Source organism: Biomphalaria glabrata, chromosome 12, assembly GCF_947242115.1.
Source record: "Biomphalaria glabrata chromosome 12, xgBioGlab47.1, whole genome shotgun sequence".
Classification (NCBI taxonomy): domain Eukaryota; kingdom Metazoa; phylum Mollusca; class Gastropoda; family Planorbidae; genus Biomphalaria; species Biomphalaria glabrata.
The window spans coordinates 4985776-5010493 of record NC_074722.1 but is presented as its reverse complement, the minus strand read 5'-3'; the positions used below and the strand labels follow the sequence as shown (position 1 = coordinate 5010493).

Here is a 24718-nt window from a genome sequence, read left to right as displayed (position 1 = left end):
GTGGCCAAGGGCAATACTTGTACTCAGAGGTCTAGCTTTTAAAATTTATATTTGCTCACAAAAGAACAACTATCCTGAAGACGTTACTCAATTAGAAGGCTCATTCTGACTGTTGGACCGTTGGGGCACCACGCAGGATTTGTCGACCGTCTTTCTCCATTCCTCTTTGCCTTTTGCCTTGGGTAGAACCTCTTTCATTATCATGCCCGTCCATTCTTTTATGTTGTCTTCTCATCGCTTTCTCTGTCTGCCTCTTCTCCTTTTTTTCCTGGTACTGTTCCCTGAAGGAAGGCCTTTGCGAGTCCCGAATACTTTGTGATATGGCCATAGAGTTTTAGTCTGCGCTTTGACAGTAGTTAGCAGGTCATCGTGGGGTCCAAACGTTGTAATGACCCTGTCTCTAATCTCTTCGTTTATGTAGCAGACTTTCAATGGAATACTTGTAACTCCCCTCCTCCCTCCAACAATATTATTATTCAAGCTTTGCTGACACTCTCTTTTTGTTCTGGTGACCCATATTCATTCAATTGGTATTCAGGGATTCTCACGTTAAGCTCAGCAATGTCAAGGAGGCTAAACCGAAGTGCACTGATGACCAAATATATAGGCTATATATAATTTTAACACTGCGAGACAGTTGCTCTTCGAATCCAATCTTCTTTATTACCTCTTGTTAGTTGCCCCAGTTGTATTGAAATACGTTTGAAGAACAAAGAGTGAAAGTCTCAAACATTCTCCATATTGAAATAACCTTCTGCTACAAACGGAAGTGATCAGAAAATGTAATTCTGCAGAGCTAACAGGTGCACACACACACACACAATTTATTAGCATTCGTTTATTTCGCAAATTTGTTTTTTTTTCGACATGTTTCGTTTTTTTTTTTTCAACATAAGAAATTTAAAACATTGAAAATACTTCACATACACTGAGTAGATGTATCATTTAAGTGCACGCGTGTCTGGTATCGATAAAGAATTCTTTACAAATAAAATCAGCTAGTTAGCTATAAAAAAAAAAAACTCGTTACTAGTGAAAACTTGTCAATGTTCTGTAACCTACAGAAGTACCTACAGTCTTATGGATACTACGTGGCACAAGAAGAGCCTCGAGCTGAAAACTTGATGATGTACAATGCAGACGCGCACAATCAAAACAACATTTTAGCAAACAGAAACACAGAGCGGACTAAGGCCTTAAAGTAAGTTTGAACAAGTCAGCGTATCTATAGAGATAGATAGATAGATAATTGATATAGATAGATAGATAGATAGATAGATAGATAGATAGATAGATAGATAGATAGATAGATATAGATAGATAGATAGATAGATACAGATAAATAATTGAGATAGATAGATATATTAAATGTGATGATATAAACTGAAAGCGATTCCTTTCGTTTTTTAATGCTTTTTTTTTAGGTTGAAAATAGGTATCGAATCTCGACTCTAATTCAATCAAACTCTGCTGGTGTTTATTTACATCCGCCTACAATAGCTAAACACATTGGGTACAAATTTGCTTTTGATAAGAATCTTAGAAAATTTCGCAATCAAAAATACATAATATATCATGTAAAATCATGACATTGCAATGTGTTACTTAGTTCGTTACATGATCTCCATAATATTGAGCAGCTGGCATTCTCCAAAGTACTCACTCTAACACATTGGAAACTTTTGTAGAGTTCAGTCGAGGCTCTTGAAACTCTAGGCCAACAAAATAAGAAACTGTCTGGCTGAACAGAGCGTTCTGTTTCAAAGAGATCTTCGTGTCTATGTACCACTCCACTATTTCCCTTGATTCAGACCCTCTGGAAGTACGCATTAGAAACGTGGCCGAAGGCCGAGCACACCGGTGGCCCATGTTATCTTACGTCATTGTAATACACTAACCGTGCGGAACTCGCCTTTTGTGAAACGGCAACTTGAGGATCGGAGTGTGGAGTGTTGACAAGGTTCAAAATAATCAGTCTAACTCCATCATTCTCAAAATTACTCAGTCTGACTTAATTATGCTCCAAAGTAGTATGTCTTAAGACTTAATCATGCTCTAAAGTACTCGGTCTGACTGTCTGACATAATCGTGCTCCCTAGTACTCAGTGCTACTCGATCATGCTCCAAAGTACTAAGCCTTAAGACTCAATCATTCTCCAAAGTACTACGTCTGACTGACACTATCATGCTACAAAGTACTACGTCTGACTGACACTATCACGCTACAAAGTACTACGTCTGACTGACACTATCATGCTACAAAGTACTACGTCTGACTGACACTATCATGCTACAAAGTACTACGTCTGACTGACACTATCATGCTACAAAGTACTACGTCTGACTGACACTATCATGCTACAAAGTACTACGTCTGACTGACACTATCATGCTACAAAGTACTACGTCTGACTGACACTATCATGCTACAAAGTACTACGTCTGACTGACACTATCATGCTACAAAGTACTACGTCTGACTGACACTATCATGCTACAAAGTCTGACACAATCATTTCTAGTCAACACCAGTGGTCCACGAAACTTTCTATCGCAGGGCCTTTCGTGTGACCATCTCTGTTTGAGTTGAGAACCCTCTTACAAATATCTTGCTAAATAGTTTGTTTAGTAGCCTACTATTACTATATGTCAGAGAATAACATCACCCAAAGATGTGGTGGTGCCGCTGGCTCCTAGAAGTAAACATTTTGATAAAAATGAACTTGACATCGTAGGGACAACTATTAAACTATTAATAAAATAAGAAAGACAACTGCAATCGCTCCCTATATAGAGTCGTAGACCAATACAATAGAGGCGACTGCGTTATTAGAATCCACAAATAGCCTCCCTTGAAAGTTCTTTATTTTTAAATACAAAAATAGTATAAAAGTGTAGCCATAAGTAGTTACACAAAAAAAGTACCTTTCTAAAGACAACTCAGAGCACATGTAGCAGTATGTGAACAATACAACTATCGGAGTTCAAAGTGCTTTATGTTCAACACATACAACAAACAACAAACAATTCCAAAAGCTTCTTTTCCTTCCAAACACACAAGTTGCATGGAAGCTGTTTGTTACATTTGAGTTGTCAACTTCTACATTATAAGTCCGTGTATGGGTGAGCCTTGTGTGTGTGTGTTATACATAGGAAATAATAATGAAAAAGAGACATAGAAAGAGAGGTAGAGAGAGGCAGCTAGAAAAAGAGAGTAAGGGTGAAAAATAAAAAGAACGAAAAAGAGAGAAAGAGAAAGAGGCAGAAAGAGAAAGAAAGAAAGAGAAAAAGAAAGAGAGAACCAGAGAGACAGAAAGAGAGAGCCAGTGAGACCGAAAGAGAGAAACAGAGAGAAAGAGAGAAACAGAGAGAAAGAAAGAGAAAAACAGAGAGAAAGAAAGAGAGAACCAGAGAGACAGAAAGAGAGAGCCACAGAGACAGAAAGAGAGAAACAGAGAGACAGAAAGAGAGAAACAGAGAGAAAGAGAGAGAGACAGAAAGAGAGAAACAGAGCGACAGAGAGAAACAGAGAGACAGAAAGAGAGAAACCGAGAGACAGGAAGAGAGAAAAGGGAAATAACTATTTACCCTATTTTCATTTATGCTAACGGTTTTTAATTTTTTGTCAAAAGAAATTGTATCGCTAAGTTAATTAAGTTATGTCATATTAACTACTACATTTACAAAAAGAGAGAAAATCTATTTAATATGCATATAAGTGGAAAATAATTTAAAACAACAATTAATAAGTAGTTTTTCATATTATCGCCGCATGTCAACATACCCATATGACACCGAACTAAAGATATGTTGCGAAATTTTTGTCTTTTTTCCTTGAGGCTTTGAATCAGAGATTGAGCCTTTACAAAACAATTAGATCAAGTATATAATCATTATATACACTTAGATCAATTAGATAATCATTATATGACATCAGTTAAGCCATGTTCACATCCAACTTTACCTTCACTTTCACCTATCCCTTGGTCTGCTGGACCGTTGGGGCACCACACAGAATCTGTCAACCTTCTTTCTCCATTCTTCTCTGTCAATTGCATTTGATAGAATTTTTATTCTGATATTCTTTCTGAAAATATTGAAACCTGCCTTTTTACCTGCCTGGATGGACCACTTCGAGGGACGATTTTGAGTTTGTGTTTCCACTGTCTTTGTAACCTTTATTGTTTTATTTTAAATATATTACAGAAAACTTCAGAAATTTTTCGGTTTGCCGCAGACTGGAGATCTGGATGATCAGACGATCAAATTGATGAGCTCTCCACGTTGTGGGGTACAGGATGTTCAAACAGGTCATCGACCCAGTGGAACGAGCAGACGACAGAAGCGATACTTTGTGAGTTATACTCATGGTACGGACATTTACAAGGCATTTCTTTCGAGCTTTTCCCTTGCCAGGATTTTAAAGTAAATAATTTAAATTGCATAGACTTGCCAGAAAGAAAAAAAAAAGAGAGATAAAAAATATTTATACTACTCTTTTAGGCGGTTGGTCGTTGTGCTGGCCACATGACACCCTCGTTAACCGTAGGCCACAGAAACCGATGACCTTTACATCATCTGCTTTACCACTTATCCACCGCGCCTTAATGTAGGAATAGAACAAACTATTTTGTATTTCACTTTCTTTTAATTGTTGTTACGCCATGGCTTCAATAGGGAGGCCGAACCCAAGCAAAGAAAATGAAGTGACGGTATCTTGATACCCGAACGGATCAAGCAGCATTTGACATTTCCTGGCCACATTGAAGATAAGTCTTCATTGAATAAATGGAATTTCCCTTTAGCTGTTGGAAAAGTGATCGAACTACGACCCAGTACAAAAGAATTTTTTTAGTTTGAAAAGCAGTGCTGCAAAAAAAACAACCCATCAGTTTCTACCTTGCACCTGGCTATTATCTCATGTAGAAGAACGAACCAACGATATACTTTCTTGGCATTTTTTTTTTGGGGGGGGGGGGGGGGCCTGATGGGTGAGGGAGCAGTGGCGTAGCTAGGGTAGGGGAGAGAGAAATTTGAAAATACCCCGGGCCACCACTTGAAAGGGCCCCTAAATGAGTGTTTCAATTTATTTTTACATTAAATATAAAATATTACGCAAAATGCAGGGGCCCCCAAAGAGGTCAAGGCCACCGGGGCCCCAAAATGATTGCGAATTTCTAGCTACGGCAGGTGGGGGGGGGGGTTACTTTATGAGCTAACTGCATCGGGCGACACCAACCCAAGTGACCTCCACTTGTTGTAAGTTCTCTGTTTTCCATTCCCATTAAACTTAGAAAATGTCTTTAATGAGCGCTGATTGTTTGCTAAATGTACACAAACCGTATATTCTATAACTTTTGCAGAGGGGAAACCAAACAGGTGGGAGTTCACGGAGTTGTCATGGGCACTGAGCAAACCAACCGGACAATTTTCTACTTCTGAACAAAGGTTAGTGTAGGTATATGTATGCATGTATATGTGTATATGTGTATATGTATGTGTATGTATGTATGTATGTATGTATGTGTATGTATGTATGTATGTATGTATATGTATATATGTATGTATGTATGTATGTATGTATGTATGTATGTATATGTGTATGTGTATGTATGTATGTATGTATATGTATATATGTATGTATGTATGTATGTATGTATGTATGTATGTATGTATGTATGTATGTAGGCCTATATTTGTATGTATGTATATGTATATATGTATGTATGCATATGTATGTATGTATGTATGTATGTATGTATGTATGTATGTATGTATGTATGTATGTATGTAGGCCTATATTTGTATGTATGTATGTATGTAGATGTATATATGTATGTATGCATGTATGTATGTATGTATGTGTGTATGTGTGTGTGTGTGTGGGGGGGGTTTAGAGAGAGAGAGCATGTGAACAAAAAAATGTTTTAGGGCAGGTAAGAAAAGTTTCACGCTGACTAGTGGATGTCAGTCAGTGCTTAAGGTCTGTGAGAAGTCACTGAGGAGGGTCGTATATCTATTTTTGTTACATCAGGTCATTAGCGCTACGAAGTGGTCAGACCTCGGACTTTATGCCACTTAAGAGGATTGTCATGAGTTCTCCATCTCCCGGGTCACGTGAGGCTACTAGACCTGCGGAGATTACGTTGTAATTCGTATTAAAACTGGATTGATTAAATTTACATCTTTTTTTTTTTTTATTTAATGCATGTATCTTTTTTTCTTTTTTTTTTTATTCTTCTTTTCTTTCTTTCTGTCTTTTCTTCTTATTTGCCTTCCTTTTTTTTTCTTTTTTACAACGCTTGTATCAACTCACTCTGTCTGTCTATCTGTCTGTCTGGTAAAAAGTGTATACACGTTATTTCTCTCACTCAGATCAAATTGAAAATTTGCACAATTAGTCATTGGCGTTGACAATACAAGAGACAAAACAAGACATTAACCAATTAGTCAGTCAATTACCAGTAATTAATAAGTCCAAACCTCCCGCAGGACGACGGGGGATGGGAGAGGGCAGGATTTGAACCCTTGACCATCGATAAATCCGAACAACAGTCCAGCGCGCAAACCGCACGACCAGGCAGCCATCCCGACCAGGCAGCCAATTGGCAGTCATCGACAATTAAAAATTGTGTAAAGTTTCAACTTGATCCGAGAATGGGAAGTGGGAGAAAAATACGCGTAAAAGAATCCTGTCAGACAAACAGACAGACAGACAAACAGTCAGACGAGTGAGTTATTATAAGTTTGTAAGAAAGCGATATTCTATGTCAATGTGAACCTTTCTGAATCTTAACAGGGTCAAAGTTCAATCTTTGACCTATGTTCATCATACCGTTTCGCCCGTCACTCTTTCTGCGTTGTCGTTATTAAAATCTCAGTTAATGCCCCTGGGACCTTCCTCTCTTGGGAACAGCTGGACTGGTCTTAAGTAGAAGTGGACGCATGACTAGGTCACGTGCCTTTGTTTTGACTGCGCTCCCGACAAACTTAATGCACCATAAGAACATTCCCACATGCAGTTTATAGCAACTGGAGAAAAAAAAATATAAACATGTGCATTCATTAATGTGTCATGCTCACTAATTAGGTAGTTTTCCCACGTTGCTAGAATGAGGCCAGACTTATTCTATTGAGTCATCCATTTCATAGTCCTAGAAGAGTTCCAACTTTTCACGGCTTCATCTGTCTTAAACATTAGCACTGTATATCAGAGGCGTAGATAGGGTGGGGAGGAGGAAGGGGAGACTTCGGAAATTCCACCGGGTCCACAATTGAGGGGACCCTAAATGAGTGGGGGTTTTTTTTACACCAAATGTTAAATATTACGCAAAATGCATGGGCCCCCAAAGAGGTCAAGCCCCCCCCCCCGGGCCCCAAATGATGAAAAATTTCTAGCTACGCCACTACTGTATATTTCAGACATTGTGTAGGCTTAATTAGATTGAAGGTGTGGTGGTTAAGTAATAGAAAAGCTTGGTTAATTATCTTCTGAAGGAACGTCCGTAATTTATAAGATAAGATTTATTGTTTTAATATAGTTTACATTTTAATAAAATACATTATATTATACATGATTATACATAATTATACATGATTATACATGATTATACATACATTTTTTTCCTATCCATCTCTCACTAAAAACAGAGCAAAGCTTGCGGAAGCATTCAGGATTTGGGGAAGAGTTGTGCCAATCAAATTTAGGGAGGAAACTAACTCGAGGGAGGAAGCAGACATTGACATTCAGTTTGGCCGCAGAAGGCACGGCCCAGAAAATGACCCAGAGTTTGATGGCCCCCGTAAGTACCCTAGCAACTACTGTACACTTATCTGTGAGAGTGTTTTGAGAACCACTGTAGACTTAACGTAGAAGATAGTATCCTAATTATTTGTCCCTTGACTTTCGCGGTTGTGGTGCTGTGACAGTTCGCGTAACAAAACCCCACCACTTTTCCTGGTCAGCACCTGTTTTTAGCAAAACATCAAGAGAGATTCCAGTCCATTCTACTACATTGTCTTTTTTTGGAAGACCCTTTCTTCGTGCTTCCTCCACTGGACCTTGAAGGATGACTTTTGTCAGTGAGTCATGTTCTACAATATGACAAAACCGGCTCAGCATTCGTCTCTTCGCAGTATTGAGGAGTTCCTCCATTTTGCCAGCCGGAGTGTTGATAATATTTTTACCTTTACCTATCCCTTAGTCTGTTGGACCGTTGAGGCACCATGCAAGATCTGTCGACCGTCTTTCTCCATCTTCTCTGTCTTTTGCCTTAGACAGAATCTCTTTCCATGGCAGTATCGTCCATTCTTTTATGTAGTCTTCCCATCGCTGTCTCTGTCTGCCTCTTCTTCTTTTTCCTGGTACTGTTTCCTGAAAGAAGGTCTTTTCGAATCTTGAAGACTTTGTAATATGACCATAGATTTTTAGCTTGCGTTTTTTCTACGATAGTTAACAGGTCCTCGTGGGGGTCCAATCGCTTAATAGTATAAAATAGTATATTAAGAGAATAGTATAGAAGATTATAGAAGCCACTATTAACTTAGGATATAATATTGGTTCCACTGTGGGCTCAAATTATCATACAGTATAGATATATTGTCTCATAAATAAAGGCTACAGTGGTATCAATATCATCTCAAAAGTGAATTGTGGTTAGAGGTTAGAAAGAAAATTATTAGAGACCATTGTAGACTCAAAGCAACCGACAGGCTAAAATAATGTATTAGTGCTATTGCTATTGATGGTAAAAAGAGTTGTCTTAAACATTTATCCAGGGGCGTATCAATGTACCAAAAAGACCACCAGGTAGTAGCCAGCGTTCAATTTTGTTTGTCTCACACATAGATATTTAATTTTCAGGTATATTCACTCCCTTTCTTTGACGCCCTTGAATTCCATAAACAAACTTAATCTTTCGTTTGTAGTCACTTACCTATACAGATTTTGTCTTTGATAACATGAAGTTAAATATCCATGTCAAGGCTTTAAGAACAATAGAGAGTCTGATGACGCAAGTGAAGAAACCAAGACTTAATCAAATACTCAGAGAGACAATGAGATTAAGGCACATTTCTAATTCCATATGCTAGGACAAATTAGTACAAGTGTTCCTAATTTCTCTAGTATCTCTAGATACTGGTTACGTAAATCAGCCAGGAAAACCAATGATTTGCAGAGTTTCAATATTTAATATACATGACTAGAATAACACACGAATACGCGTAGGAAGTAATTATCTTATCTTTTATAGAACGTCTGGAATTTATGAGATAAGATACCCGCAGAACGACTCAAAGATAAAGCCACACTTCTTGTTCCATATACTAGGACAAAGTCGTACAAGTACTCATTCTAAAATATTGCCTTCAGGGCATTCAATGGGTTCTGGCTGATTCAAGAACATGATATGACTTAGCAGAGTTTAGGTCTCTATTTAACATGCAAGATTAAAACATTGATAAGTGTAAGACGTAATACTTGTTTTTGAAAGGACATCTGCTCCGTAAATTTATAAGATAAGATAATATAATATAAGATAAGATAAGATAAGATAGGGTGGTGGAACCATTGTTTCAAAGGAAGGAATAGCTTACCACTGCAATTTGATTGTGCATTCTGTCATTCCAGTAACTGACAGGCCCAATGTACTAGCCCACGCCTGGCCTCCTTACTACACGGCCAAAGGTTTCAGTGGTGATGTCCACTTTGACGAAGACGACAACTGGTCCAGCACTAACTTCCTGTCCGTGGCTGTCCATGAGCTGGGTCACAGCATGGGCCTTGGACACTCAGAGGACCAGTCGGCCATTATGTATCCCCTGTATCAGAAGAGTGTGGATCTGTCCAGCGATGATCTGGCTGGGATTCGTATTCTCTATGGTTAGTTGACTGTTGTGTTCTACTAATGTATATGTTGTATGAACTCTTTATCTGATGCTCTTAAGTCATGTAGTAATTGTAGTGTGGTTGGTAGGCTATAACAAAAGCGAGGGTGGCTGAGTGTTAGAGCGCTTGGCTACCGAAACATGGGTCTCATGTTCCAATCCTGGAATTGTTAATTTCGGGATTCCAGAATGCCTCTGAGTCCACCAAACTCTAATGGGTTGGAGAAAAAAAAACGCTTTTTTTGTGTGCTGGACGCATGACACCCTCGTTAACCTTCGGCAATAGAAACGAAATATCCTTACACCTTCTGTCTCGTAGATCGTAAATCTGAAATAAAGGGGGGGGGGTTACTTCACTTTAGTTTTGTATATCCAATGTATATTTTGTTTCAGGCCAAGGTTCAGGATTTCGACCAGTTGACCCTCGTACAGCCACCAAGGGCCCAGTCAAGGGTAGACCAATCACTGCTCGACCACCGTACCACAGGACAGCCATGACCCATCGACCACCAACCTTCGGACCTGTACAACGGTAATAAGGCTTAAGCAACTGCAGAAATTGCTTTGCATAAGCGCCAGTTTCCGTATGTGTTGTAGTTGTGATTAATTTTGATACCACACCATGAAATAGTATGTTGGAGGTTATGATTATGCTTTTGTTGTGAAGAGCATGTCACTGACATAAAAAAGGCATTATATAAGAACTCTTTTTTTTCTATTTTGACAAACATATTATTTAATAAAATCCTATTTTTATGATGGAAACTCCCCGTATAATGTTGGAGCTCTATCAATGTACATTTCCTTGGCATAGTTGAATCATAGGAATGTGTACCATTTTGAAATCACATTTCCTCTAGGTAAATTTAAAGTAATTTTAAAGTTACTATAATATGGAGCTATATAAAGTCTGGTTAATGAAAAGCTTCTTTTCTTTCAGCTCTCCTCGGCCTTCTCGGACCACAACGCCATCTACCAGTGAAAATATCTGCACTCGTGTGGATGTCACGGCAGTATTCCTTGGTGAGTTTTTTTTTTAACAATAAATTGTAATGAAACCATTTTTGGTTACGACCAGATCTCTGTACGTCCAAGTAGCTTATACCAAACACTGACCTATATAAAAACTAATCTTCAGTGACCTGCAGATAAATCCGATTCGGAAGTTGTTTTATCCAAACTGCATTTTCAGAGCAAGGTTATAGCAAAGTGATGCCATAGAACTGACGCTTAACAAGTCAGAGAAACCTAATCGAGGTGTTGAGAAAGCTATAGAGTGATACATGCATTGACTAAGATACCTCACGACTACATCAATGAACACATTCTCACAACGTTACACAGTTATAACAATTAAAAAAAAAGCACAATTTTGAACAAAACAAAAAGACTGTCTAATGGGAATAGCTCCACATTTACGATCATATATCTCAACACTGTACAAATTATTTTCCTTGTTCGATATGAAATAAATAATCAATTACGCATATTTAATGAACTATTTAGTAATTGTTTATATTGATTCACGTGTTGTCTTCGACAATAAATAGTTGTACAAAGTTTCCGCTTGATCCGAAAACTGGAAGTGGGAGAAATAATGTGTACAGAAATGTGTACCACACAGAGTAAGTGGATATAAGTTTTATAAACGTGGCTTTTTTTTTTCACCTGCTTTCGTTCTGTAGGAAACTCATTTTTTTAAGATTCATTTGTCCTTATCAAATGACTATTTCAATAAACAAATATTAAATGGCCTTTATAGTTTGTTTCTTTTTTCCTCTTAGATCCCGAGGAAAGACGTAACCAGTTTATCGCCATATCTGGTGACACGGTTCACAGGATGACAACTGATGGTCAAGTTCTTATGTCCGAGCCTCTGAGCACAGTCTACCCTGAAGCACCGCTGGAGCCAGATGTGGCTTTCTCCTATCTGACAAACGTTTATTTCATTAAAGGTGCGTGGTCACGTGACATCGAGTAAGCTTGGCTTGTGACTTAATGAGATAAAAATTCAAATTAATTTGTGGATGAAAGCTAAATAGATTAAAAATAATACTTGTTTACTGGGCGCCTTCAGTCACGGAGTAACTATGGTTCAGCTCCTAAGAATGAGATAAAATCCTGGGTATTAACTAGGGTCGGAAGGAGGTCGCCCACATTGTAGTTTCATCCTCTAGACGCAGTGGGTACCAAAGAACGGCTTGTAACTGAAACGTTATAATTGAGCTGAAACATCTGGCTATCAATAAGAAATTTGTATAGGTCATTGACTTTTTTAAAACGACAACAAACGAAGGATTGTGATTTGTTTTTCAATTCTATGTCGTAAAAGTAATGGAACGAATACATGAAAATCAAATATCTACTCAATTGGTAGGCCTACCTGTGGAATCAAAAAAAAAAAAAAGACAGCTGCTTACAACCTGGCAATCTCTGCAAAGGTGTAGAATTGTGTACTGCAAGCTACGGGTCACAGGTTTCCCTACCTTTTTCCTCTTGGCTGAAGAACCTTTTCTCGTGTTTGAGTATGGCCGCAAGGCAGCAGAGGTTTGCAGAGTTTTCCTTCGCGTAGATGGGTAGCAAGCCAAAGGTAGCAAGCCAAAGGTAGCAAGCCAAAGGTAGCAAGCCAAAGGTAGCAAGCCAAAGGTAGCAAGCCAAAGGTAGCAAGCCAAAGGTAGCAAGACTTTCCTGCCAGAATCTTACTGGGTTAGGTGCAAGTAACTTGCCTTTGCCTCTTTTCCTGCCAGTGGTAACAGTTTCACCGGACCCAATATCTGAGCCTCTCATGAAGGTTATGAGTTGGGCTGGTTGTCAGAGGCCGTTTGGGACGCATCCCATCTATACGAAGTAGAGTGCTTATATCAATTACCACTTCCGGCAATAACAACCTTACGGAACCTTAAAAAACTAGATTCAGAAACAAATTGTTGTGGCAACGTAAGGTGCTTTAGATATTTGCCCTGAACAACAAAAGTAGAGAAATAACTGTACTTGATACAGTATACAAATCATTGAATGTTTGATTTTATTTTTTGCTCAGGCTCAAGACTCTGGAGTTATCACAAGAACCAACTCCAAACAGGTTTCCCCAAAACTTTGAATAGAGAAGCTTTACCAGAGACTCCAAAGTTTGCTCTGCAGTACACGGACAGCTCAAGATATCCTAGACTACTTCTCTTTAGCGTAAGGCATTCTAGTTTTTTTATCTTTAGCATAAGACATTCTAGTCCTCTTCTCTTTAGCATAAGGCATTCTAGTCCTCTTCTCTTTAACATAAGACATTCTAGTCCTCTTCTCTTTAACATAAGACATTCCAGTACTCTTCTCTTTAACACAAGACATTCTAGTCCTCTTTTCTTTAACATAAGACATTCTAGTCCTCTTCTCTTTAACACAAGACATTCTATTCCTTTTCTCTTTAACACAAGACATTCTATTCCTTTTCTCTTTAACATAAGACATTCCAGTTCTCTTTTCTTTAACATTAGACATTCTAGTCCTCTTCTCTTTAACATAAGACATTCTATTCCTTTTCTCTTTAACACAAGACATTCTAGTCCTCTTCTCTTTAACATAAGACATTCCAGTTCTCTTCTCTTTAACATAAGACATTTTAAACCAAGTTTAACCAAGTCTCTTTCTGTTTCTCTTTTCGTCTCGTTTTTTTCTTTCATTTTACAACTTCTCAAATGACTAAAGAGGCCAACTCTCTTTAGCGTAAGAAATATGATTTATTAAATCTCTTATATATGTATGGGTAGTTATACATTAGGGACTAAGGTATTAATAGCTACCTTATTTGTGTTTCAGGTGTATAAAAATACAAAAGTTTGGATAAGCCATGTATTTAAATATATATAATATTTTTTTTTATATTCATTTAGCACTTGAGAATCAAAATGCTGTTAGCGGCATAAAGAAATTTCATATTCTAGTTGGCAACATTGACCTTTCAACTCAACATCCTTGACATTGATTATTTCAAAATGTCTTAAAATCTGTCCCTTATTATTTACTTTATTTACATATATCTATATATTTTATTTTTTTTTTGCTTTTTTAGTTTCATTTTATCATCCCGACATTTATTTGAAGTGCTTTCTCTTCTTTTTTTTTCTCTTACTTTTGATTGTAAACCTTATCTTACGACTAAAAGTGTAATGAAAAGGAAACAACTGTGATTAACTTAATTATAAAAATCGCCATTGGATCTATAGTAAATTTATTTGGTCAATGTATTTAAATTGGAGCCCAATGGATCTCATTCACCAAACGTAAACAAACAACATTTAGCCACGTGATAATATTGATAAAACAACGAAAAAAAAGTATCACGTGACAGCCTGTGTGTATTACGTAATTTGTATAGAAGAAATAGAGAATCACGTGGCTAAATGTTGTTTGTTTACGATTGGTGAATGCGGTCCAGTGCTAGGTAGTTGTGTGTTCGTCGTTGTTGTTGTTTTTAAATCTTAAACTTAACTTTAAGATGCTCGTTTACAAGCAGTGGCGTAGCTAGGGGGTCCAAATTTGAAAATCCCCCCGGACACCCACTTGAGGGTCCCCCAAATGAGTGTCCGAATTACGTTTTTACATTAAAAATTACGCCATTATCTCATGCCATTATGTCGAATGTCAAAATGCAGAGGCCCTTAAAGAGGTCCAGCCCTCCCCGGGCCCCCAAATCCCTAGTTACGCCACTGTTTACGAGATTGTCTGTAGTTAAGTGAATTGATTAATTCTAAGTGTTTCTTTTCTTTGCTGATACAGGACTCAAAATGGTGGCTATTTCGGGAGGCTGGCGAAGCTGTCATTAATCCCATTCATGAATTCGCTCATGGCTTTCCCCAAAAAGTTATCCTCGCCACTCAATGGAGGGATGGCTATATTTATATTGTATCACGTGACAGGTAAGGAGGTCAATATGGCGGTGGGCACAGTGAGATCTAGTTAAACGTTTCAAAATGAAGAAGACAATATAAGAATCAATTTAAAAAATTAACCAGTCTATTAATTCGTGGTAATTAATTAGTTGTGTTTCTGTAGAAAAAGGAAAATAAATCTTGCTGTATTAAGGGAAGATTGTGCGGTTCTTTCCTTTATATAAATTTTGTGGTTTTTGTTTTAATTCTGAAAGTGTTATAAAAACAACTTTTATTTCCATTCCACAGTCATGTCAAAATGGAGATAGACAGTAGAAACATAATTGATAAAGAGCCAGTCCCGGGGATGCCAGCTTGGCTTCACGAGTTATGCAGCGGCGGAGACAGGTAATGATAATAAATCAATATTAAATTGAAATCTTGCTATTACATCGAACAATAGTGATCATATAAAATTAGATGCCAAATTTAATATGAAAGCAGATAACTATTTAGAATTCAAACATTTAATTACAAAGTTTTTATCAACTCACTCTGTCTGTCTGGTAAAAAGTGTGTGTATGTTATTTCTCCCATTTGCATTGTCGGATAAAGTTGACACTTTGCACAATTTTTCACTGGCATAGACAAGACATAAATCTTTCTTTTTTTTTTTAAAGTAACCAATCAGACAAATAATCACTGGTAATTTATTATTTTGTTTGATACCAACAAGGAAAACTAATCCTTCAGTATTCATTGATATGGTTAAATTTGTTGGGTTTTGTCCCCTTAAAGAATTGTTAACACTATTTCTCCCTCGCGTATTTTCCTATCAAGTTGATACTTTTAACAATTATTGATTGTACCTAACAAAATCAATAAAAAAATTACTCAATTAATTATTAAAATTCATTATTTTGTTTGATATCGAATAAGGGAAATAGCTTGTACATAAATGATAGATATAATTTTAAGGACTGAATTCTTCCCCTTTAGATAGTCTTTTTTTATTTGTTTAATTTGTTTAATACTTTTATACTTTTACAGCATTTATGTTATTTACCAATTTATAAACTTTTTGCTTGCTTTCAGATTGTTGCCCTCAAAGTTCCTCTCAGTGCTTCTTGTATCAATAGGGATGTATTACATTGCCCGACTATTGTAGCACATATTTACACTTGTGCACAAATATAATCGCGTTTAGGAGACTCAAGGGACGACAACTGAAAAAATTCTTAGCCCCCCCAAGATTAATGCCCTTGAACTTCAAATTGAGAGCGTTAAAACGTCTGCTGTTTTACGAGTGTCTCACGTTTGACAAGCGTCGACATTATTCGCTTTGATCAATGTAAGCTGTGCAAATAGTGGAAGGAGCGTCCTCCATCTCCCATACAGTTTACCTATCGACTGCTGTTGTTGGATCAAGGAACACTTTAGGTTTACCTAAACGAAACTACGAGACACAAAGGCTATTCCGTCCGATTTCCTGGCACCAAACTTTTCTGTGATAGCAATACGAACTCAGCGGTTCTCAACCTTTTAAGCTCGGCGACCCCTTTTTACAATCCCCTACTCTGCCGCGACCACCCCCCCCCCAAACACACACATACAGAAATAGAAGAGTAGAAAATAACAATCCATATTTTCGATGGTCTTAGGCAACCCCTGGCAAATCGTCAATCGACCCCAAAGGGGGTCGCGACCCACAGGTTGAGAACCCCTGGCATACGTGGACAATGATAATAAAATCGTTGAGCTTTGTTGTTGTTTTTTTTTCGTTGTGAGCTGTTACTTTTGCTGCTCAAAGTTTTTAACAAAATGTTACATTTGTTCTGGCACTGAAAGTAATGTCCTGTTAGTTTTCTTGTTTTCCTTAATACTTTTATAAACTTTAGATATTTTTGTTTTCACAATGAAGAGCTCGTGCATCAAGGGTGACAATGCAAATAAAGCTGATATTGATCAATTTTAAAGTGTATTACAACGCTGGTCATAGATGTTATCTTATCTATATAATAATAAGAAGTAATGTGTGTGTGTGTGTGTTCTTTACCACATTTGTTACACAATACGTTATTCTATATGATGCTGTTGTTATACTTTTTAATAAAGTTACACCAAATGTTATAACTTATAGGCCTACTAAATGATAATGTTATACTAGGATATGTTATACTATATGTTAGTTCTCCTGCTTGGACGTCAGTTGTATATAAGAAACAATAGCAGACGAGAAGATTGAATCTACCTCTTTTGTAGTTTAGTTTTACATTATATGTAGGTTTGAATATGATAAACTTATTCTGTATATTATAACTTATACTAAATGATAATGTTATACTAGGATATGTTAGTTCTGTTGCTTGGACGTCAGTTTTTCTAAGAAACAATAGCAGACGAGAAGATTGGATCTACCTCTTTTGTAGTTTAGTTTTACATTATATGTAGGTCTGAATATGATAAACGTTTTCTATATGTTATAACTTATACTAAATGATAATGTTATACTAGGATATGTTATACTGTATTTTAGTTCTGTTGCTTGACTTTATTTTTTTGTAAGAAACAATAGCAGACGACAAGATTGGATCTACCTCTTTTGTTTTACAATATTTTATATAGGTCAGTTGCCTTCTAACAAAGGGATACCTACTAACTGTTTTCCGTTGCGCATTCATTAATCAGGAACTTGCTTTGAGAAATGATGGTCTCAACGAATTATTCTCGAAAAGCATTCCAGAAAACTAAAATTTTCAAACATGAAGTAAAGACACATTCCATATCTTTATTAGACCTTTACACCTTATTCAGAGAGGTGCCGCAGTTGTCTTTAATTTTACACTGACGTCAAGAATGTAAGGTATCTCGTTGTATTTAGTGTTCAATGATTAGGGAAGGATTCGTATCATTTTTACAAAGCTTATGTTCACTCCATTCGTATGTCTAATTGGTACAAATTTTGTACATATTTTTTTTTTCCTTCCACACGCGTTCTCGGATCAAGTTGAAACTGCGCAATTATTCACAGTAAATGACAATATATGAACCAATAAAAAAAAATAACCATTTAGTCAAGCAATTAGTGATATTTAATAAATTTAGTTTTATATAGAAAAGGAAAGTTAAACTATGCAGTATTGAGATATAAGGCAGTGATTTTCAGGTTCTTCCCCCTAGATGAGCTTTTTTTTTTTAAAAAAAAAAGGTATTTCATGCTTCTTATGTCGTCCAATTCTGTGTGTGCATTGTGCCAGCTATTTGCGTATGTGGAGGTATTCTGTTGATGAGCTGATTTTTTTATTTATATGTATATTTTTGTGTATTTATCATGGTTATCAGGTCTGATACTGTAGAATTGTTTTGTTAAATCGTTTACTGTTTTTCTTCATTGTTAATAATTTTTGTGGTTCTTTTTATTGAGCCAAAAAGCATTATTATTTATTATTCTATTTATAATATCGTGCATTCATTCTTTCTGACAAGTTTTTATCTGAAATTTTCATATACACTTACTAATGGAATAAATAAAATTTTATTATAAACAAAAAAGTTGAAACTTTCTTTAAACGTTTTCAATTGTCTGAAGTTTTTATTTGAAGTTTGTAAAACTTCACACTTTTGTTTCTGACCAGAAGTTAACATTAAGAAGTAGCTTAGTTCCCCTTTCAGACCTTGTGGTCTATAGGGCTGATAATGTAAAGGTTATCTGTTTCTGTGGCCCACGGTTAACGAGAGTGTCATGTGACCAGCACAACGGCTAAACACCTTTACTTTTCCCCAAATAATGTCAGGTACCTTTAGAGCTGGGTGGACTCAGCTTAAAAATCCCAGTATACACCAGAATTCGAACGTTTCGGAAGCCAAGCACTTTACCACTCTGCCACCGCGTCTCCACTACTGTAGGCCTACTTGTGCGACCTTAATTAGTTTGAATTAAGTATGAATTAGATTTGTTATTCATCTTCACCTTCATCTATTCTCTAGTCTGATGAACCGTTTGGGGCACCATACGTGATCTGTCGACCAGCGTTCTCCATTCCTCTCTGTCTTTTGCCTTGGATAGTAGCCTATCTCTTTCAAAGACAGGCCGGTCCATTCTTTTATGTTTTCCCATCGCTTTCTCTGCCTGCCTCTTCTCTTCTTTTTGCCTGGTATTGTTTCCTAAACGAAGATCTTTGCGAGCCCTGAGGATTTTGTGATATGACCATAAAGTTTTAGTTTGCGTTTTTTTTTTGACAGTAGTTAGCAGGTCGTGGGTGGAGCCCCATAGCCGTTATAATCCTGTTTCTATTTCCTTTTTTTTTGTAATGGGGTCTTTGTATGTGTAACATAAGATCTTTTTGTAGCATCTCAATTCCATTGCTAGGATACTCTTCTAGGATACTCCTCTCTAGTTCTGCAGTTAGCGTCCAAGATTCGCAGGCGTATAAGAATGTGGCCATGACCAAGGAGCGCAGCAGAGAATCTTTGCTCTTTTTGCACTGGGTAATTAAAAAATAAAACCTGCCGGACCAAGTAAAAGTCGTTCACCCCTGCAGCAGTAATCTGTTATTTTCGCAATGGGTAAGACACACACACATCTCATATAGGAGAGGATAGTGTGACAAGGGAGATCATCTTAGGCGAGTTTTAAGGTGAGCGGAGTAGCAGAGTATCCTCCCCTCAAGCACTATAAAAGATTAACTCAGCTGTTGAAGGAAGAATGGCAAATAATGTCTGAAGGAAACAGCTGGAGAACTCTTGTACAGGTCGAGACACACACATGAGAGAATCACACACACACACACACACAAGCCCTCGCCAAAGACAGGCGGCGAAAAGATAATTTTAAACAGACCCAGGCGGACAACGGTTCTGTCTAAATAGGATGTAAGAAAACATTCAAATCGCAACAGTGTAGTAACGTGACATACTGCACTCATCTTTGCACACGAAACAAATGCCTTGAATGTTTGATATCTTTAAGTTCAACTTTTGATAAGGATGGCCCTACTTTCTTGAGTATGTAGTAGACTAACAATTTCTTAGTCAAGTGTATATGTTAAAATATTGATACACACTTATTTTAAATCTGCAACAAAAAAAAAAAAAAAAGAATTTAAATGCTTATTAATTAGTTAATTAATTGATTCAATCAATTGGATGCTTTAAGTTTGCTAAAAAAAATGTGGCAATTAAGCCATTAACATAGTATCTGAGAACATCTTTGTTTTAGTGAAAGAACTTTGTTTTAAATGCCCAATTAATTTGTCTTGACACTAATTATACTTTAATTGCTTGCGTTAAATTGTTCGTCAACAAGGGCTTATATAAAAAAAAAACAACTCTGCAACATTGACATTAAAAAAAAGCTGGCAATCTACTAAATGTTGAATTAGTGCATACTTAGCTGGCGCATTCAAGTGTGAATTGATTTTTTCACACCCAAAGAAGAAACGACAAACATGTGAGGGGGTGTGATACTTTTTTGGGGGGAAATCTTTCTGTTCACGCTCGCTGTCAATTTATCGGTTTTCGTTGAATGTGTTTGCAGACCAGGTGAGCTATTTAACATGTAGCAATTATAACTGTAGACAAATATTTAGATTTCTAGGGCCGAGTAGAAAATAACGCGCCAACTAGATCTAATGGTGTTAAAAGAACTTGTATTTTAAACTCATAAAAGCGTTTCACTATGTTTCCGCGCGTTGTCTTTTATGCCTTTATTGTGGCTGCCAATTGTTCGTTTTTCTTTCTCATTCATTTCATTTTCATCACTCTTTTTAACTGAGCAACTTTGTTAATTATTTGACGCTGACAACTTTCTAGGTTTAAAAAAATATGTATTTTTAAACGGATATCATGATATACTTTTGAAATTAAAACCATATTTAATTTTCATTTCAAACATTTCGCCTTTTAACTCAATTTAATTCAAATTATACCATTTTCTGGGGGAAGATATAATTTTGTATTAAAATTTTATTGTTAGTTTCCATATTTCATTGACTCAAGTCTAGCTCTGTGTTTAAAACTTAGTTCACAATGATTTGTTGTAGCTGATACGAAAACAAATTCTCCATAATGTACACGTTTTATTCAATTCTCAAACGCCATTGCAAAACATATTAATTTAACTCCTTCTCTCCTAACTGACGATACCAGCGTTGATTCCACCAGAATGTGTTAAATAATTACGGAGAGAAAGAGTTAACAGACATTTATTGTTACATGATTATATATTATCAGGCGTTTTTTTTTTCCTATTTGTAAATTAGCTAATAACAAAGAAAATATTACACTGGCGATCCCATAGAGTTATTCTTTTTATTTGGCTACTTTCTTTATTTGGCCACACGTCACGCTACAATTAATGAATTTGAGGTTAGGCATAGACCAGTAATACCTTTAATTCATTATAGATTCTGTTTTTCTCCCCTTAGATGTCTACTAATTGGTAAAAGGAATTAATAAAGTAGTTCGAAATTATATTAATACTGTATTTTAAAAAATATAAATTTTTTGTTGTTTTTAAATGTTACTTACATGTGATGTGAACATGTATACGGCATCATAATAACCATCTTCTTTTCTTTTTTCTTTTTTTTGAAGTAACGTCTGTATTTTATAAGATAAGATAGTTTTTAATGAACGCCCAAAATTGACGTACTGTTCAGCGAAGTCTGGCAGCCATATTGTTTACATTGACAACGCAAGAGAATGTACGTGAACACTACCAATGCTGTTGTTCTTGTACAAGGTACAGCTGCCAGCCACAAGTACATCAGTGACGAGCTCCTCGCGGTGGTGTCAGTTGTGATAAAGAGCGCCCTGTACGACGGCATCAGTGGCTTTGGTGTGGTGACCAACGCCATCTGTCTGAAAGTCTTCTGGACGATGGGGTTCAAAGACACCATCAACGTTTCGTTTTTCGCCATCACCATCGCAGACATGGGTTGTCTTCTGTCTTTGTTGTGGATGGGCATCTGCTACAACCCTCTTTTCGCGGACTCCGATATCCCCATGGACTCTCGCAGTGTCCAGTATCTAACTGGGGGATGGCCAAAATTCTACTTTACCAGGGTCAGTGGAATGATCACTGCTTACGTGACCTTTGAACGGTGCCTCTGCACAGCTATCCCTCTGAAGGTGAAGGTCGTCCTCACGCCGGAAAGAGTCGCCACCATTCACGTCTTGCTCTACGTCATCATCGCGCTCAGCATTGTGCCGATTTACGTGTCGACCCGGTTGTCATGGAGATGGTACCCCAGCAGGAACGCCAGCCTGGTGAGCCTGGAGTTCATCTCTAACAAAGAGACCATCAACATCATCACCAACTCCCTGAACGCGCTGCTCTACAACGTTTCCTTCGTCCTTGTTGTCGTCTGCACAGCCATCCTGATTCTCAAGCTCAACGCATCGCGTAGGTGGAAGGAACATTCCACCAGAAAAGTGGACAGTCAGGAGTCGTCAAAAGAAAGCCGTGCCACCCGAAGGGTCATGTTCATCGCCATTCTCTACATCGTCTGCAACCTTCCCGGGTCACTTGTCTCCCTTGCCATGACTGCCTTCCCAGAGTTCAACGCCGGGGAGTCCCAGCAGAACCTGTTCTTCTTTGTGGCAGCGTTTATGCACTGCGTCGAGGCGATTAACGCATCTTCTAATATTTTCATTTACTTGAAAACAGGATCTAAATTTGTCAAGGTCTTTATGCAGACTTTTAGATGTCGATCAAAGAAATGACATAAGTTCGAAATGTTAATAGCAAGGCTAAAAATGCGAACTGTAGAGACAACAACAGACAATAGAAGTCAACTTGTGTGTTCATAGTGTTTGAACCACAGACCTATATATCTGTGGTTTGAATGTTTTTTTTATGTATGACTTTGTTATTATATCGTAGCTATTTACTTTGTGCTTTGAAGTTCCTTTAGACACCTGGTTTTTCAGTAAAAAAAAAATGTTCAAAATATAACGTGAAATTTGTTCATGAAATATGGTTATATACTGAAAATGCAAGAAAGTGTGAGTGAGAGATAGAGAGAGAGAGAGAGAGAGAGAGAGAGAGAGAGAGAGATATTTGTAAAGTGCATTGCTGAATTTAAATAACAAACATGTAATTATTACCTAATATTACAAAAAAATCCTAAGCGTAACTTGACTCGCAGGTTGTGGGGCTTACTTAGGTCAAAGTCATTTATAGAAACAAACTGCTTTTTAAAACTTTTTAAAATATATTAAATCATCGCAACAGTCAGCTCGTTTAAGATAATGTGACCTGACGTCTCGACTTTGGGCGAGATAGTAACGCTTTGGACCGTCTGCTACGCTTTTCGTAAAATGTCCTGCCAGGACTGTCAATGTCCTGCTTTCATTTTAGAAAAATCGATCAATGCGTTTGTTTCTAAATCTGATTCAGCGCATTGACTTTTTTTTTATTGACCTGACTTATTCTTTAAGACTCCCAATGGAGCATAGGGCAGCAACATCATTTCGCCATCGGACTCTGTTCTGGGCAATTCCCCTCAGCTGGGTTCATGTCCATCCATCCTTTTGATCAATAACTTCCAAGCTATCGCCTTTCGACGTTTCCTTCATTATCCTAATTTCATGTTTGCCGCTTCGCTGGCGTCTGTATTTGAAGGTTGAGTAGTTCTTCTACTTTGAGGCGTTCTACCTTCTTTTCTGAAACAGATGGTCGACTCTTGGCGTACTGTTTGCTATGTTTTCTATGAAATATTTCAAGATTTCAATATTTCTTGACTTTCCCTTCTGTTCAAGTCATGTGACAGAGTAAGAAATGTCGGAGACGAACATCGATGTTCAACAGGGACCTAGGGGCAGAGTTCCCGTTCATAAAACAGGCAAGAGGAATCAAGGGCAGTAAGTGCGATGCGTGAAATGTAAGTGAGCCTTGTTTTCTCTCGCATGTGCCAAGTATCTCAGAAGTAAAAAATGTCGAATGGGACAGCGTTATTGCCACAGGCCACAGACCTATATATATTAGACCAAGACTGGAAAACGGAAACAAATTCACAGATCACAGACCTATAAATAGAGATTGTTATGTACGTAACTCTTTTTCAAGCTTTAAGGGAAGCCTCCCCGAATCTAGAAAAATCGATCATTTCTGTCTTAGAAAAGTAATGATCTTTAGTTTTTAAAGTTTAGAAATAATGCAATACCATTTTGCGGATTTTTTAAATAGAGTTTGAACATAATAATGGACTTTTAACCACAGAACTATATATTCACGCAAATATATGAAATAAAGCCATTTCCTGATAGTTTCCATTGAGATAGTGTTTCGATAAACCTAGATCGAAAACATTCACGTCTGTTGATTTTAATCATCTTATATAGGCCTACATTTAAATAGATTGATTACCTAGATCTTTCTAGATTGTGAATCTAAAAATGCAAAATAATTATTATAAGACGAGAGTGCTCTTATTTTGGATGTTCAATTTTTTGAAAATTTTCACATTTTTGTGTAGTGTTACTGTTAAAAGATCTCTATGTCCAGTCTTGATAAGAGCACTCTCGTCTCATGATTATTGTTTTGCAATTTTTAGATACATAATCTGGAAGATTCTAGGAAATCAATCTATTTAAATGTACATGATAGGCTATATATATATTGGTCAATGGTTATTGCTTTCAGATAGATCGCACTGTTCCATGCAAGGAATATGTTAGAGAAAGATTGCAATTATTCGGGTTTGAACTTCCTCATTCGCATATGATAATGAGTTAGTTTGACCACGAAATTAACTATGTGGCAAAGTTCACTACCTAAAAGAATCCCAAGAATGATTGATGCTCAATGGTTTGAAATTATCTTTCTTTTTTAGAAGAATTCTTCGGCCTACGGAGTTGTTGAATTAGTTTTGTGTTAACCAGAAACAAGCACTGTTACTGAAAGTTAAACAGTTCAAGGTGGGAATCATGGTGGGAACATTGTAATGACTTCTAATCGTTAAGTG

At 37.1% G+C, this 24718-nt stretch overlaps 2 protein-coding genes across 4 annotated transcripts in view; both read left to right on the top strand.

Moving 5' to 3' along the window:
* LOC106077353 (72 kDa type IV collagenase-like) overlaps positions 1 to 17939 on the top strand; it is a 41288-nt gene extending 23349 nt beyond the window's left edge. For all 3 annotated transcript variants that reach the window (XM_056006742.1, XM_056006743.1, XM_056006741.1), the window contains 12 exons: positions 1065 to 1201; positions 4207 to 4370; positions 5364 to 5448; positions 7651 to 7802; positions 9632 to 9883; positions 10282 to 10420; positions 10829 to 10911; positions 11673 to 11843; positions 12929 to 13071; positions 14659 to 14798; positions 15060 to 15158; positions 15846 to 17939. In XM_056006742.1, coding sequence (XP_055862717.1) covers positions 1065 to 1201; positions 4207 to 4370; positions 5364 to 5448; positions 7651 to 7802; positions 9632 to 9883; positions 10282 to 10420; positions 10829 to 10911; positions 11673 to 11843; positions 12929 to 13071; positions 14659 to 14798; positions 15060 to 15158; positions 15846 to 15918 — 1638 coding nt within the window. In that variant the 3' untranslated portion in view covers positions 15919 to 17939. The remainder of the gene's footprint in view (positions 1 to 1064; positions 1202 to 4206; positions 4371 to 5363; positions 5449 to 7650; positions 7803 to 9631; positions 9884 to 10281; positions 10421 to 10828; positions 10912 to 11672; positions 11844 to 12928; positions 13072 to 14658; positions 14799 to 15059; positions 15159 to 15845) is intronic.
* Positions 17940 to 21452: 3513 nt separating this feature from the next.
* LOC106053766 (uncharacterized) lies at positions 21453 to 22475 on the top strand. Its single transcript, XM_013209380.2, has one exon. It carries the CDS (start codon positions 21453 to 21455, stop codon positions 22473 to 22475), a length of 1023 nt encoding a protein of 340 aa, XP_013064834.2.
* Positions 22476 to 24718: the final 2243 nt, after the last annotated feature.